General features: G+C 44.9%; 1 protein-coding gene across 2 annotated transcripts in view; it reads left to right on the top strand.

Annotated features, from left to right (window-relative positions):
* LYN (LYN proto-oncogene, Src family tyrosine kinase) overlaps positions 1 to 14,028 on the top strand; it is a 75,829-nt gene that overhangs the window by 59,352 nt on the left and 2,449 nt on the right. For both annotated transcript variants that reach the window (XM_010838968.1, XM_010838969.1), the window contains exons 12-13: positions 9,614 to 9,767; positions 11,677 to 11,808. In XM_010838968.1, the coding sequence (XP_010837270.1) occupies positions 9,614 to 9,767; positions 11,677 to 11,808 (286 nt within the window). The remainder of the gene's footprint in view (positions 1 to 9,613; positions 9,768 to 11,676; positions 11,809 to 14,028) is intronic.

The following is a 14,028-nucleotide window of genomic DNA, read 5'->3' on the forward strand; positions in this document are numbered from 1 at the left end:
GAGGCAACATTGATCTGGCCCTGTAAAAGCTTGGGCGGAAGAACCAGTGGCTTTTGTCTCATTCCTCCATCCTTGGGATAAGTTGAGAACATTTTGCTTCCTTCTTCTCCTTCTAAGGTGATAAGCACAGTTCATTAGCCGCAGGTCAGAGTAGGTCGTCTTGATAACAGTAGCAGCAGTGAAATTGATGCAGAAGAGGGGACAGTAAGCGAAGGAGATTTCTGATCTTAGTGTCGGTTATTCACTGCCCTCTCCTGGGGGTACAGAGTGGGGAGTCCCTGACCTGACTGGGAGGAGGTGATCATTGCCAGGTCATCCCTTTTCAGCCTCAGGCAGCTGATACCAGGGAACCCATCAGTGGACATGGAGTCCAGCTCCAGATCCTCCCAAGGGTGATGGCAGCCGCTCAGCAGGGGAGGCAGTGTGAGCAAGGCTGCACTCGGGCACCTGTGGGCAGCGTTCTGCCCACTGCCCCTTGGAGATCAGCCCTACTTTCCATTCACCAATACGACCACATCTGGATGTGGGTCTTATTATTAACAGTGCGTGCCCAGTCGCTTCAGTCGTATGCGACTCTTTATGACCCGTCCTACCTGGCAGACGGTAGCCTGCCAGGCTCCTCTGTCCATGGAATTCTCCAGGCAAGAATACTGGAGTGGATTGCCTTGCCCTTCTCCAGGGATTATTAATAGTAGTAGTAATAATTTTTTTGTGGTTTAAATAGTAAATTTTATGTTATGTACATTTTCCCACAGTAAAAAAAAGTTGCTTAAAAAAAAAGGGAAATCACTACTATTTGCTATGATCCCATTTTGTCTTTTTTTTTTTTTTTTTACCATTTAAACTTTTTATTTTATACTGGAGTATAGCCAATTAACAATACTGTGGTAGTTTCAGGTGGACAGCAGAGGGACTCAGCCGTACATATATGTGTATCCATTCTCCCCCAAACTCCCCTCCCATCCAGGCTGCCACATAGCACTGAGCAGAGATTCATGTGCTGTACAGTAGGATGTATTAATGTTAGGAATCATTCATCTCCATCTTGCATTGAGTGGTCTTGCATTCTCCTTTTCAGTCTCATCTGGACTCTCTCAGGTGATGCTATTCTTATCGCATTTCATAGAGTGGAAAAGTTGAGATTTTGAGAAGAAACTTGCCCTGTTTTGTATAAAACCCAAGATGACTTACTGTAAGTCTCTGACGCACAGTCACAACCATCTGACTATCTTCTGAGGCGTTGTTGGTCTACTTCCTGCTGATCCCTGGTTGTGTATTCACATCACGGCCAGGTCTATTTGAGGTTAGATTGAGGAGTGGCCTGGGGAGGAAGTGGTATGGGAGGAGCCCTGACCACTGCCCAGTTTGACGTGGTCCCCCCAGATGTGCATGGGTGTCCCTGGCCAGGGTGCCACCACAAGCCGCAGAATGCACTGTGCAGTGCGGTGCGGTGGGTGTGGCCCAGTCTGCAGCATCCAGCAGACTCTCCGCCTTCTGTTCCTGCTTTCCCACGGCTGGAAGCTCCCCGTTTTACGTTTCAACTGTGATAAAATACACATAACGTAAAGTTTACCATTTCATCCATTATTAAACGCACAGTTCAGTGGCATCCGGTTTGCAGTGGCATTCCCACTGCTGTGTGGACATCACCGCCATCTATCTCCAGAACCCTTTTCATCCTGCCGAACTGACACTGTGCACCCATGAAACGTTACTCTGCTCCTCCCTCGCTCCGGCCCTCAGCAGCCATTACTCGCCTTTCTGTGAATGTGATCCTCTAAGTGCCTTGCATGAGTGGAATCGTTCAGTATTTGCCCTTCTTAATGATTTGTGGCTTATTTACTTCTCTTAGCTTACTGTCCTCAGGGTTTATCCGTGTCGTAGTCTGTGTTAGAATTCTATTCCTTCTTATGGCTGAATCATACTCCATTGTTTGCATAGACTGCAGTTTGTTTTGTTTTTTTTTAATTTCGCCCACTGACGGACACTTGAGTTGTTTCTACCTTTTGGCTATCGTGAATAGTGCTCCTATGATCAGGGGTGCATCTGTCCAAGATTGTGCAAATGTTAACTATCTACTTTTGGTTCTTTGGGCTTTATACCCAGTAGTGGAATTGATGGATTGTGCAGTAATCCTATGTTGAATTTTTTGAGGAACACTCATTCTGGTTTCTACAGTGGCTGTACCATTCTACATTCCCATCAGCAATAGCTAATTTCTCTACTTTCTCAACACTGTTTATTTTCTTTTTGTTGTTGTTTGACTGTTTTTATAACAACTGTCCTAATGGATATGAGCTGGTCCAGTAAGTTTTTGCAGGAAAAAGTCTATGAGAATTAGTTGACAAATGGCTCTTTCTTTTCTGCTAATGACGATAAATCTCTTTGATGGAAACTTACTGCTTTAAGTATGATTATTTTGTGATGCTGTCTGTGTGGAAATTGTGTCTTCCTGAGGCTTTGTGGGTCCTTGCATGCTTTTGGATTGATTTTTTTTTTTAATTTGGCTAAACTGGGTCTTCACTGTGGCATAAAGAATTCTCTAGCTACAATGCACGGGCTGTCTAGTTGCCCCGTAGCATGTGTGATATTAGTTCCCCAACCAGGGATCAAACCCCTATCTCCTGCATTGGAAAACAAATTCTTAACCACTGGATCACCAGGGAAATCCCTGAACCGATTAAATTTTGATCTATCAGAGAACCTCACCAGCCCTAAGTTTGTATGTGTCAAACTCTGCCCTCATCTTTCAGCTATGAAGATATTACAGACTGCTCACTTTAGTGTGGCCATTTGTTACATGATCTAGTTATTATTTCTCCTTTCTCTCCTTTCCCCTGATGTCAACTTGCAAGCATTCTACAGTTTGTAGCCCTTTTAAAAGGAAAAAGCTAGTACAGATACATAATTAAGGGCACAGGGGGTAGGACCAGCCAGCTTTGGATTCAAATCCAAGTCTGTCTAGGGGAAAAAACCTCACTTCTCCAAGACTCAGCTTTACTAGGAATGTTGGCTACTTCCCAGGCTTATTTTAGGGATTATAAATGCCTGGTGAGGTGCCTGGGCAGAGTGAGCAGCCAATACACGGTGGCTGTCATCATCACCGCCGCTCTTGTCATCATCACCGTCACTGTCCCCACCGTCCTCGTCATCATCTCCGTTGTCATCACCATCAGCATCAAAGCCATAGTTTCCATTATTTCTTAGAAGTTTTGCTGGAAAAAGAGGAATAAAGAAGAATGTTTTTAATAACCCAATAAAGCTAAAACATAATTTCTAAGAAATGTGATGCTCCAACATAGCAAGGAATGAGCTCTCTAAGCCATCCCTTCCTTCATCCAAATTATGGACTAAAGAGTGCAGGGATCCAGTATGGAGGCTCAGTGAATATTGATAGAAAAGTACATCTATAGGAAGTATCACCTGCCACAAAGTAAATGCTGTACCATTTGGAGTGCCAAGGAAATGTGTTCTTACTTAAACTTTCTTTTTAAAGACTGTTTTCTCTGCATTTTATTTTCCTTTTGTCATGAAATGGTCTTTTCAGATCCATTTAGGATTAACCCCAGGGTGATGGAGAGAACCCTTCAGATAGGCTTGAGAGGCTTTTACCCTTTGGCTCGGTTCCAGCTTATTAATATTAACACTATTATTATTTTGTAATCTCCCTAGGGTTTTTGCAAGTGATTAATTATTTGAATTCTATTTTTCCCAAGTGTAGGAAGAAAGTACGTATCTAGAGAGTAAGGCAAACAATGCCTCATGGGACAGGTGCCACGACATGCCACAAGAAAACCAAAGTTCAGTCTTTCCTGCTTTCTGGCAGGTTTTTGCTCTTTCTCTCTCACTGCTCATCTAAGTGACAAATGTTTTCCAACTGGCCAATTCGAAGACAGGCTGGGTTTTCAGTTCCATTTTTCTTTCGGGCTGGAATTTCCTGGGGCAGATTTTAGCTTTGCTCGAGAAATCACAGCAAGTCCGTCAATTAGGTTCCTTTATTCCATCCGCTCTGTCTCATGTGGGCTCTGCTCATTAAAATTTTACAAATTACTCATTGAGCAAGATAGCCTGTTACTCGCCCGTTTCTCAGAACAGCGGCTTCCCGGTATGTGGGGTCAGAGCCTCCTCTCTGGTCCTGTCTGGGAAGCTGCTTGGCAGTCGCCCAATGGTCACACTTTTTCTTCTCACAGCATGTTGAAAGGCCTCCCTGGAGAACAGCCAGAGGCTGGGGGTCTGCTTATTTAGCCCCATGATGAGATTGGGGCTTCCCTCATGGCTCAGTGGTGCAGAATCTGCCTGCAATGCAGGAGCCCCAGGTTCGAGCCCCAGGTCAGGAAGATCCCCTGGAGCAGGGAATGGCTACCCGCTGCAGTAGTCTTGCCTGGAGAATCCCATGGACAGAGGAACCTGACAGGCTACAGTCCATTTGGTCTCAAAGAGTTGGACATGACTGAAGCGACTGAGCATGCACGCATGCAAGATGAGATTGACCTCTAACTCAGGAAGCATCATTTTTAATGTCTTCTCAGTGCCTAGAACTTTTACTGGGTACCAGATGCCTAGGAAATGTTGCCAGAAGCTGCTGGGTTACTGCTCAGGTGGGGGTCCCAGTGGTTCACTCCCAAGTGGTTCCTCCCTGTCTTCTTGGGATAGTTTACAGGCACACACACACACACACACACACACACACCTGCACACAGAAACATTAAAGAGAGAAAATGTCACCATATATTTCCATTAATGGTAGAAAAAGAGGAACTAGACATGTATGCCTGCCACGCTATTTGACCTCAGGAAATGGCCAGCCCATGTGACCGTCAATCAAGGTAGCTTTAAACCAAGAGTCCAGACACATCACCAACCTTGTCTCCTTGTATGATTATTCTCATTTTAAGTCATAGGGGAGGTTTTTACTTCAAATTTCCACTTGCTTCACACACAGACTCTCTAGTACAGAGTTGGAAATTAGCCCATGGAGAAAGAGACATTTTTAGTTCTTCTTTAGTGTTGGCAGGTGGTTCAGAAAGTCAAGGTTTTCTCATGTTTGCGCATCACTGAGCCTGATGCTGGCATGATGCCGACGTGGCTCAAGAGGTAGAGAATCCCCTCCGACTATTTAAAGCTGAGAGGTTAAATCAGTTTTCTAAGCCCTATCAATAACGGCCTGACCCAAGAACCTTGATGTGCAGGAATAGGTTCCAGTTTCCCTGCCTCTGAGCTGTGAGCCTAGTGTTCTCCCTAAGTTACAAAAGAAACAGAAGCTCAGGACACATGTTCTGTGCTGCCCACCATCTGGGCCATCAGCCCCCGTTTGGCACCCTCGCCTCTCTGCTTGGGCTCCTTCCTGCCGGCTGTGGTCATCTTTCTCCTTATTTCTCCTCAGTTGAGTTGTGTGGGGACCTCCTTTCCCCAGCCTTAGGAGGACTATCGTCCATCCATTCATGAGGCTGAGACTGAGATTTCATGCCAGTCTGTCTAGCACTTCAAATCCTAAGACAGCTGAAGTTAAAAGCACTGGATCTAATGCAATGCTTCTTCAAGTTCACTGTGCAGACAAAGAGCTTATTAAAATCTGGGTTCTTACTGAATAAATCAGGATCAGAGTCAAGCTCCTGGGAAGCGACAAGGGCCAAGGCAGTTCTGCACCTGGGCTGCCCATCACAACCAGCCAGGGAGGCCTCACTCTTAGGGATGCAGGTTTAGGTGGTTTAGGGTGAGCACTGGGTTAACATAAGAGGCCCAGGGACACAGCCAGCGAGAGAGTTAAGAAATATGGTCATAAGGGTTAAAACTGAATTTAACTGCTAAATGAGCAGAAGGGAAATTGAAGTCACTTCCAAACCATTGTGCTAACCTGTGGCATGACTCTAGGAAAATAATTTCCTTTCAGCCTTGTCGAATTTTCCAAAAGGAAAGATAGTTATTGCTTTTTTTCACAATATATAGGACTACTTGAATGAAAGAATATTTTCCTGCTTAATTTTAGCCTGGTTATTTTCGTTCTGACAGAGTGTTAACCTCATCCAAGCCAAGAATATATCATCATCCATCTTATTTGCCACTTTTGAGTCATAGGGAAAAATGGACTTTATACCTTCTTTGCTTAATTTAGCTTCTAGACCGAGAATTCAAAATGGGGCAAGATTGCCCCCACGGGACTCAGAATTTGTTCATGGGGGAGGAGGAAAGCTTAGATATTTCTGTGGCCCTCCACAGCTCAGACCTACTGGACGAAATCCTATTTCTTGGTATTTTGTTGTTGTTGTTCAGTCACTAAATCATGTCCAACTCTTTGCGACCCCATGAACTGCAGCATGCCAGGCTCCTCTGTCCTCCACTATCTCCCAGAGTTTGCTCAAACTTATGTCCATTGAGTCAGTGATACCATCCAACCATCTTATCCTCTGCCACTCCATTCTCCTCTTGCCCTCCAATTTTTCTCCTTAGAGGGTGATAATGAAAAAAGGCTGAGAAGCACTGTTCCAGACAAAGACAACCCATGCATGTCCAAGCTTGTATGTCCTTCCTGAACTCTGCCTGGGGAGGGTTTGTGATAGCATTTCTGAGCTGTGAAATTTGGGCTTATCAACAATGAATTCTAAGATGAAACGTCAAAAGCATTCTTTTCTCTTCTCAGCAGAATAGTTTCCTCTTGATGAAAAATTTGAGTTCCAGAAGCATCCAATTGTGAGCTCTCTTGCTGATGGGACATTCTGGGATGTGACCTGGAGGTCAGCCCTCCTGGGTGTCAGTCCTGGCTCTCTCCCTCCCTCTGTGACTTTCAGGAGGTTCCTGTGCCTCTTTAAGTCTCATTCGCATGTGTATAATGAAAATAAAACTTTCCTGATAGATTGTTTTCAGATGAAATGTGAAGTAGGTTTAATGAAGGTAAAACAGTGTCTGGTGCATAAAAAGCGCCCCTTTAGTGCTGGGAGAAGTGATGGTTATTACCATCTCTATATATATCTATCTATTTACCTGTCAGTCAGCCACCTTATTATCATCATCATCATCTATGTAAAATACCTCTGGGTGCAAAGGCATCTTCCTGAATCAGATTCTGTCCTCATCAGACCTGAGCAACTCCACCTAACTCCTTCACAATTCACCTTTCCCAAGCTGGTGGGATTAACAGATACATGCTGTGTGCATGCATCCATGCATATTAAGTCACTTCAGTCATGTCTGACTCTTCACGACCTTATGAACTATAGCCCACCAGGCTCCTCTGTCCATAGGATTCTCCAGGCAAGAATACTGGAGTGGGTTGCCATGCTCTCCTCCAGGGAATCTTCCCAACCCAGGGATCAAACCTGCGTTTCCCCATTTCCTGCATTGCAGGCAGATTTTGTACCCACTGAGCACCTGGGAAGCCCCACATCCATGCTACTATATATAAAATAGATAAACACCAAGGACCTGCTGTAGAGTGCAGGAAACTATATTCAATATCTTGTAATTACCTACAATGGTAAGAATCTGAAAAAGAATACACATGTATTGAGTTGGCCAAAAAGTTCATTCAATTTCTCCATAAGATCTTATGACAAACCGGAATGAACTTTTTGGCCAATCCAATATACAGGTATAACTGAGTCACTTTGCAGTAAGTTACGACTGGAACTTTGTAAATGAACTATAATTTAATTAAAAAGAAAGTGGAGGGTGAGCACCATCCCCCCCTCCTTGGGGCCCGGAGGATGGCTGAGCCTGGGTGTGATGTATTTATGCAACAGCTCTTTCTTCCATGCTGACAGCTGCTAGACTAAGTGGCCCAGAGGAGGTAGAACATATTCACGCAAGGAAAGTTGATCCTGGATCCCATTAGCCAGAGTGGTCTCTGATTTCTTCCTGGTGTTGCGAAATAGAGAAATAGAGCTGGTTTTACTTTAGTCAAAGTAAATACAACAACCAAACAAAAAACAAAGATTAAGGTTTAAAAGAAAGAAAGAAACCCAGAAAGACCAACGCATACAGACCAGGGAAATAGTACATTTTATATAAAAAGAGAATTGTAGTCTTTTGTGACCTCAGAACAAGTCCTATCCAAAAGCTTTTGTTATGCTCTCATATCCATTGTTTATTCCACTTGGCGAATGCTATTGTTTCGAATCTTCATCTCAGTGAGCGCTGTTATTATTATTTGCAATATGAGCTCCTTAACAAACCCTGAGATGAAAAAGAAAGCCAGAATAAGTGGGACTTGCTGCAAGTCTGTTGTTATTTCAGAGAATCATGTTTTTTAAAAATGCATTCAGGTTTGTGTAAATGCAGAACTCGGTGAGTGTGTAAGAAGAGCCTTACCAACAAGTTCCCAGGTTGCTTTTCATGAACTGAGCATTCAGATCCGTCACTGAGAATGAGAGAAACATGAGTCCTTGGTGCACCAGGTTAGAGATTCAGCCTGTGTCCCCTGGGCTCCTCGGAGTGGTGGGTCACATTCTGGAGACGTGTCTGGCGAGTGTCCCTGATGGAGTGTCCAGCTTGCTTTGGAATCACAGCAAACCTCGGCTCTTCCTGGTTCCCTGTCCAGTCTTTGGAGTCTATAGTCCCAGTCTGTAGTCATTGGAGTCAGGAGAAGCATTGCATGTAGTAAGGAGCTAAGCCTTTGCTGAGCCGCAGCGCCTGGCTGAACTGGCCTTTGATGAATGATAAGGAGGATGCTGTTGAGGATGGAGTTAGGAAGGAGTCAGGTCCGCCACCCTGAGCTGCCTGGAATTCAAGGTAGAATTTGCAGAATACACTCATTCCTGTGTGAAGTAATCCTAATTAGTTTTCCCTCTAACTGCTCACCAGACACAGCTCCTTGGTCCTTCCCTTCCTCCCTTCCTTCATTCATCCCTCTCTCTTTCCTTCCTCTCCCACCCTCCATCCCTCCCTTACTCCCTTCCTTTCTTACTTCTTGATTCTTAATAATTTGGTAGTGTTTTCCTAAATAACCCTATTTTGATTCCTTAACCCGATTTTCCAGTAATTGCTGTGTAGTGGTTTCACCTCCCCTGTTTTATCTTCGGCTCATTTCTTCTCTCCTGCCATCCGTCAGCTTTGTGTCTGGGTGACTCTTTCTGCTCATCCTGGAGGGACTGTGCAGAGAGAGCTTGGAGCCTGGGTCCTGTGGGCAGTTGACTAACTGTACAGCAGGGATGTGGTGACAGGGACACCAGTAAATCCAGCTCTGTTTCTCTATTTCACAACAGCAGGAAGAAATCAGAGACTACTCTGGCTAATGGAATCTAGAATCAACTTTTCTTGCATGAATATGTGGTGACAGGTACAGCCTGCTCTTGGGTCTGTTAGCACAGCACTCCCCCGGCTCTGTTTTCACTTCTGAAAAGCTGGGACAATGACGTCCTTGTATCTACAGAGTCTTCAAAAGGGCCTCCACACATTCAGAAAGGTTGAGACAACTTAAATAATTATGTTGAGACTGATTTTCATCATTGGAGATTTGGAGGAGCAGTTATTTTAGAGAGGACTCAAGGGGATGATTGTAATTTACCCTTTGTTTGAAAAACTTGAACCATCAAAATATCTACAAGAACTCAAAAGCTTTCTGATTTTCCTCTCTGGGCCTAAGTAGAACGTCTAAAGGAAAGCCTTGTTCTGTTTCCAGATCGCCGAGGGAATGGCGTACATCGAGAGGAAAAACTACATCCACAGAGACCTACGAGCCGCTAATGTGTTAGTCTCTGAGTCTCTCATGTGCAAAATCGCAGACTTTGGTCTTGCTCGAGTGATTGAAGATAACGAGTACACAGCCAGAGAAGGTATGTTCCCAGAGCCATCTTTAGGTGTTTGGTTATTGTTTAGTTTTGTTTTGTTTTTGCCTATTTTTAACAAAGCGATTACAATAGGCATCAAAAAAAAAAAAAGAATTCATTTGGTACAATATTCAATATATACCATAGTTGCAGTTTGTGGTATATCCTAATTGTTTTCTTTTTAAAAAATTACTCTTTCGATTATCTCTGTATGATACTTTTATAAAATTTAAAAATGCTGTCATTTGTATTTCAATTAAGTGAGGCAAAACAAGAAGAGGCTTGGCAGAATCGTAATTCTTTGTTCATATTACATGTCAGAGCTTTTCACCCAATGAGGTACATTTTGCTTCACTGTAGAAAGAATATTTGTAACAATAATTCTATACTATACTATTTAAGGCTGTATTCTGGCCTTTCAACTGTCGGGTTGCCCAAAAATTTCATTCAGATTTCTCCATTGCATCTTGTGGAAAAACCCGAACGAACCTTCTGGCCAACCCAATACAAATTAAAACATGGAAATTATCACACACACACAGAAGTAAATGTAACACTACAAAAACACACTCCTTTATTTCCCCACATTCCATATTATACCTGGAAACCAAAGAACACCCAGAGCAGCGTAAATCCCTGAGTCCCTGGCCTGGCGCTCCGAGGCTGGCCCTCCTGGCGCTGCACTGGCCTCTCCTGTTGGAGACTGTTCTGTGTTGCTTGTGATCTGAGGACTCCTACAGTCTCATTCCTGAAAGTTCAGTGAGTAGTTTTGGGGATTTTTTTGCAGTGCTTTCTCTTCTGAAAGAGTCAAGCACTTCCTTGACATTCCTAAGACTTGTTAAAGATCAATTTAACAACATGTGTGTTATTTCTGGAAGGTGCCCACAGAATTCATAGATGTGACAAACAGACTGAAAACATTGCTTTGATTTGTGAAACATCTCTTGCATTTGTCACGCTTCAGGTGGTTCTCCCGCCTCAAGTTTCGGTATTCTTTGGTGGATTATAATTTATCTTTGGCCTTAATCACCTTCAGCAAAATGGCGGGTCAAGGAAAACAGTTTGAGGAGAAGTGGGTAAAAGGAAAAGACCCTAATGCTGAGAAAGACTGAGTGCAGGAGGAGAAGGGAGTGACAGAGGAGGAGATGGTGAGATGGCATCACTGACTCAATGGACATGAGTTTGAGCAAACTCTGGGAGGTAGTGAAGGACAGGAAGCCTGGTGTGCTGCCGTCCATGGGTCGCAGATAGCCAGACACAACTGAGCAACTGAACAGCAGCAGCGATCTAAAAGGTAGTGAGCTTTTCAGTGAGGCAGCTGCTGTTCTAAGTGCTTTTCATGCTATCTCATTTATCTCTACAATAACCCTATATGATAAGTAGTATATTGCTTCCATCTTGTATATGAGGAAAAAGGAGAGGCTCAGAAGCTTCTGAAGCCACATAGTAAGTGGGAGAGCCAGGATTCAGACCCAGGAGATCAATTTATTACATTGGTTTTGTAGAATTTGACAAGCCTCTGTGTGTGTGTGTGTGTGTGCTCAGTAGCTTCAGTCATGTCTGACTCTTTGTGACCCCATGGACTGTAGCCCATGGGGTCACAAAGAGTGACCCATGGACTACATGGACTGTAGCTAGGCTCCTCATCCATGGGATTTCCCAGGCAAGAATATTGGAGTGGGTTGCCATTTCCTTCTCCAGGGGATCTTTTTGACCCAGGGATTGAACCTGGGTCTCCTGCATTGACAGGCGGGTTCTTTATCACTGAGCCACCTGGGATATGCATGTGTTACCCACTCAAAATAAATCATCAAAACTTTCCCCCTCAAAGAAGGAAAGTGTGAGAGTCACACGCCTGTGACTTTTTTGTTTCAGCTCAGAGACCCAAGTAAAGCCCTTGTGTCTTCTCCCCTAGGTGCTAAGTTCCCCATTAAGTGGACAGCTCCAGAAGCAATCAACTTCGGATGTTTCACCATCAAGTCTGACGTGTGGTCCTTTGGAATTCTCCTGTACGAAATTGTCACCTATGGGAAAATTCCCTACCCAGGTACTGCTTACTTACCTATTTCCATTTGCGGGATATATATGAGAAAAAAGCCAGGTGGTATGAGACATAAAAAAGATGAACAAATATCCAGAGGAAAGACAAGGGTGTGAGAACTTTGTCTTTAGTGGAAGGTGTTGTAAAATATGCTTAGACACTTCTCCGCCTTCTTGTCTGCGTGCGTATCTTTCGCTCCACTAATAAATTCCACCACTAACAGCCTAGAATGTGCCTGGCGTGGTCACAGATATTGTTGAAGCAACAGGGTTGGAGGACTAGACACAGGGCTCCTCCCAAGCCTCGCACCGGATGGTGGAGGAAACGGACATAGAAATGATGCTGTATGATTGTTTCTTGGTCAGTTCTGAAACAAAGATTTGTATAATGTACTTTGGAGTCTTTGCCACTTCAAGAGACAACCACCTCTGTCTGCAAACAAATGATTCTTCAGATCCTCAACTTACTGGCTGTGGGGACGTCATTCAGTATTTCCAGATTCCTAACATCTTCCCAGCCAGATTCTGCCAGCCCTCCTTTTTCCAGGAACATGGAAGCAGAGGGACTTTTCCCCAAAGCCTTCTCTTTCTTGTTAATGGGCTTTTCACAAAATCAATGGATATGGCCAGTTTAAAAGTAAATCTTTAAATCGTTCCCTCATTCAAAAATCTGAGGGTGCTAAGCATTCCCAAGGTGCCGGATGGAGCAGTCCCAGCTCCTCCCTTGAGAGCTAATAGTTGAGTATTGATTACAATCATTTATAATAATCACTGATAATAAGGACCGTATGTAGGATGGGAAGTATGCTGTTGGGGGAGGGTGTGATGGTTTAGGGATTGGGTTGGGGGGATGGGTCGCAGGTTCTAAAAGCAGCAGGGACTCAGTGACTTGACAGAGAGCCCCAGGGGCTGTCCGGGGCTGGGTGTCCCATGGGGGAAACAGCCAGAGCACAGGGTCCCGAGCAGGGGCAGGAGGTGTTGGGATGACGTGGAGCGGATGTGAGCCTCAGAGGCTGCCCAGGGGCTTCACCTCTGACTTTGCAAGAGACGGGAGACTTTGGGGCAGAGCAGTGATGTGGCCTCCAGGCTCCTAGTCATCTTTGCTGTTGTTGGGCCTGGAGGGCTGGTAGGAGGGGGAGGCCTTTGGGTGGGGCCTACACAGTGGGCTGACGGTCCCGTGAAACCCTCCGGTGCCAGATTTCATGTTCTGACGGCTGCTCTGCTCTAGACACCGCAAAATGGGGACAGTATTTCTGAATCAGCCCAGATATCTATCTATAATCTACAACCTATAGAGAAAGATTATATACTTTGCCTATATATGACACCTGATCAATAAACATACAACCTCACAAGTATTGTGTGGTAGGTACTGCACACTCCACAGCGATGTGTGGACGAGGCTCTGGGGCTCGGAGAAGGAGACTCTGGCCCAGAGCCGCATCACTGGCTCCTACGGAACCCTGGCCACCTCGCCCTCACCTGCTGGACTTCCCACCATCATTCATCTCCGGAACGTCTTCATCTTCCCAAATTGATACTGTACCCATTAGACGCTAACTCGCCGACCCGCCTGCCCCCCTCCAGCCCCTTGTTGTTGATGTTGTTGTTTATTCACTCATTCATGTCCAACTCTTTGCAACCCCATGGACTGTAGCCCGCCAGGCTCCTCTGTCCATGGGTACTCCAGGCAAAAATACTGGAGTGGGTTCCCATTCCCTTCTCCAGGGGATCTTCCCGACCAAGGCATCAAACCCAGGTCTCCTATATTGCAGGTGGATTCTTCACCACTGAGCCACCAGGGGAGCCTACTAAAATGGCTGAATGAGCATGTTTTATTATCCCGTTTTAATGATGGAGAAAAATATTATTAAAATGACCTTTTTTTTCCCCTTAAAGTTCTTCTCAGTGTCAAAGACGGACAGTTCAGTGTCTGAGCTAACCTGAGACAAGTGATTATAGTAAAAGCCATCCTCCACAGTCAGCAATCCTGCAGAGCCCAGCAGGAATAGTGGGTGCCCTGGGCTTCCCAGGTGGAGCTAGTGGTAAAGAACCCATCTGCCAATGCAGGAGATGTTTAAGAGACACGGGATGGATCCCTAAGTCAGGAAGACCCCATGGAGAAGGAAATGGCAACCCACTCCAGTATTCTGGAGAAATCCCACGGACAGAGGAGCCTGGCGGGCTGCAGTCCATGGAGTCGCAAAGAGTCGGACACTGAAGTGAC

This window comes from Bison bison, unplaced genomic scaffold (assembly GCF_000754665.1).
Source record: "Bison bison bison isolate TAMUID 2011002044 unplaced genomic scaffold, Bison_UMD1.0 scf7180017864108, whole genome shotgun sequence".
Taxonomy (NCBI): domain Eukaryota; kingdom Metazoa; phylum Chordata; class Mammalia; order Artiodactyla; family Bovidae; genus Bison; species Bison bison.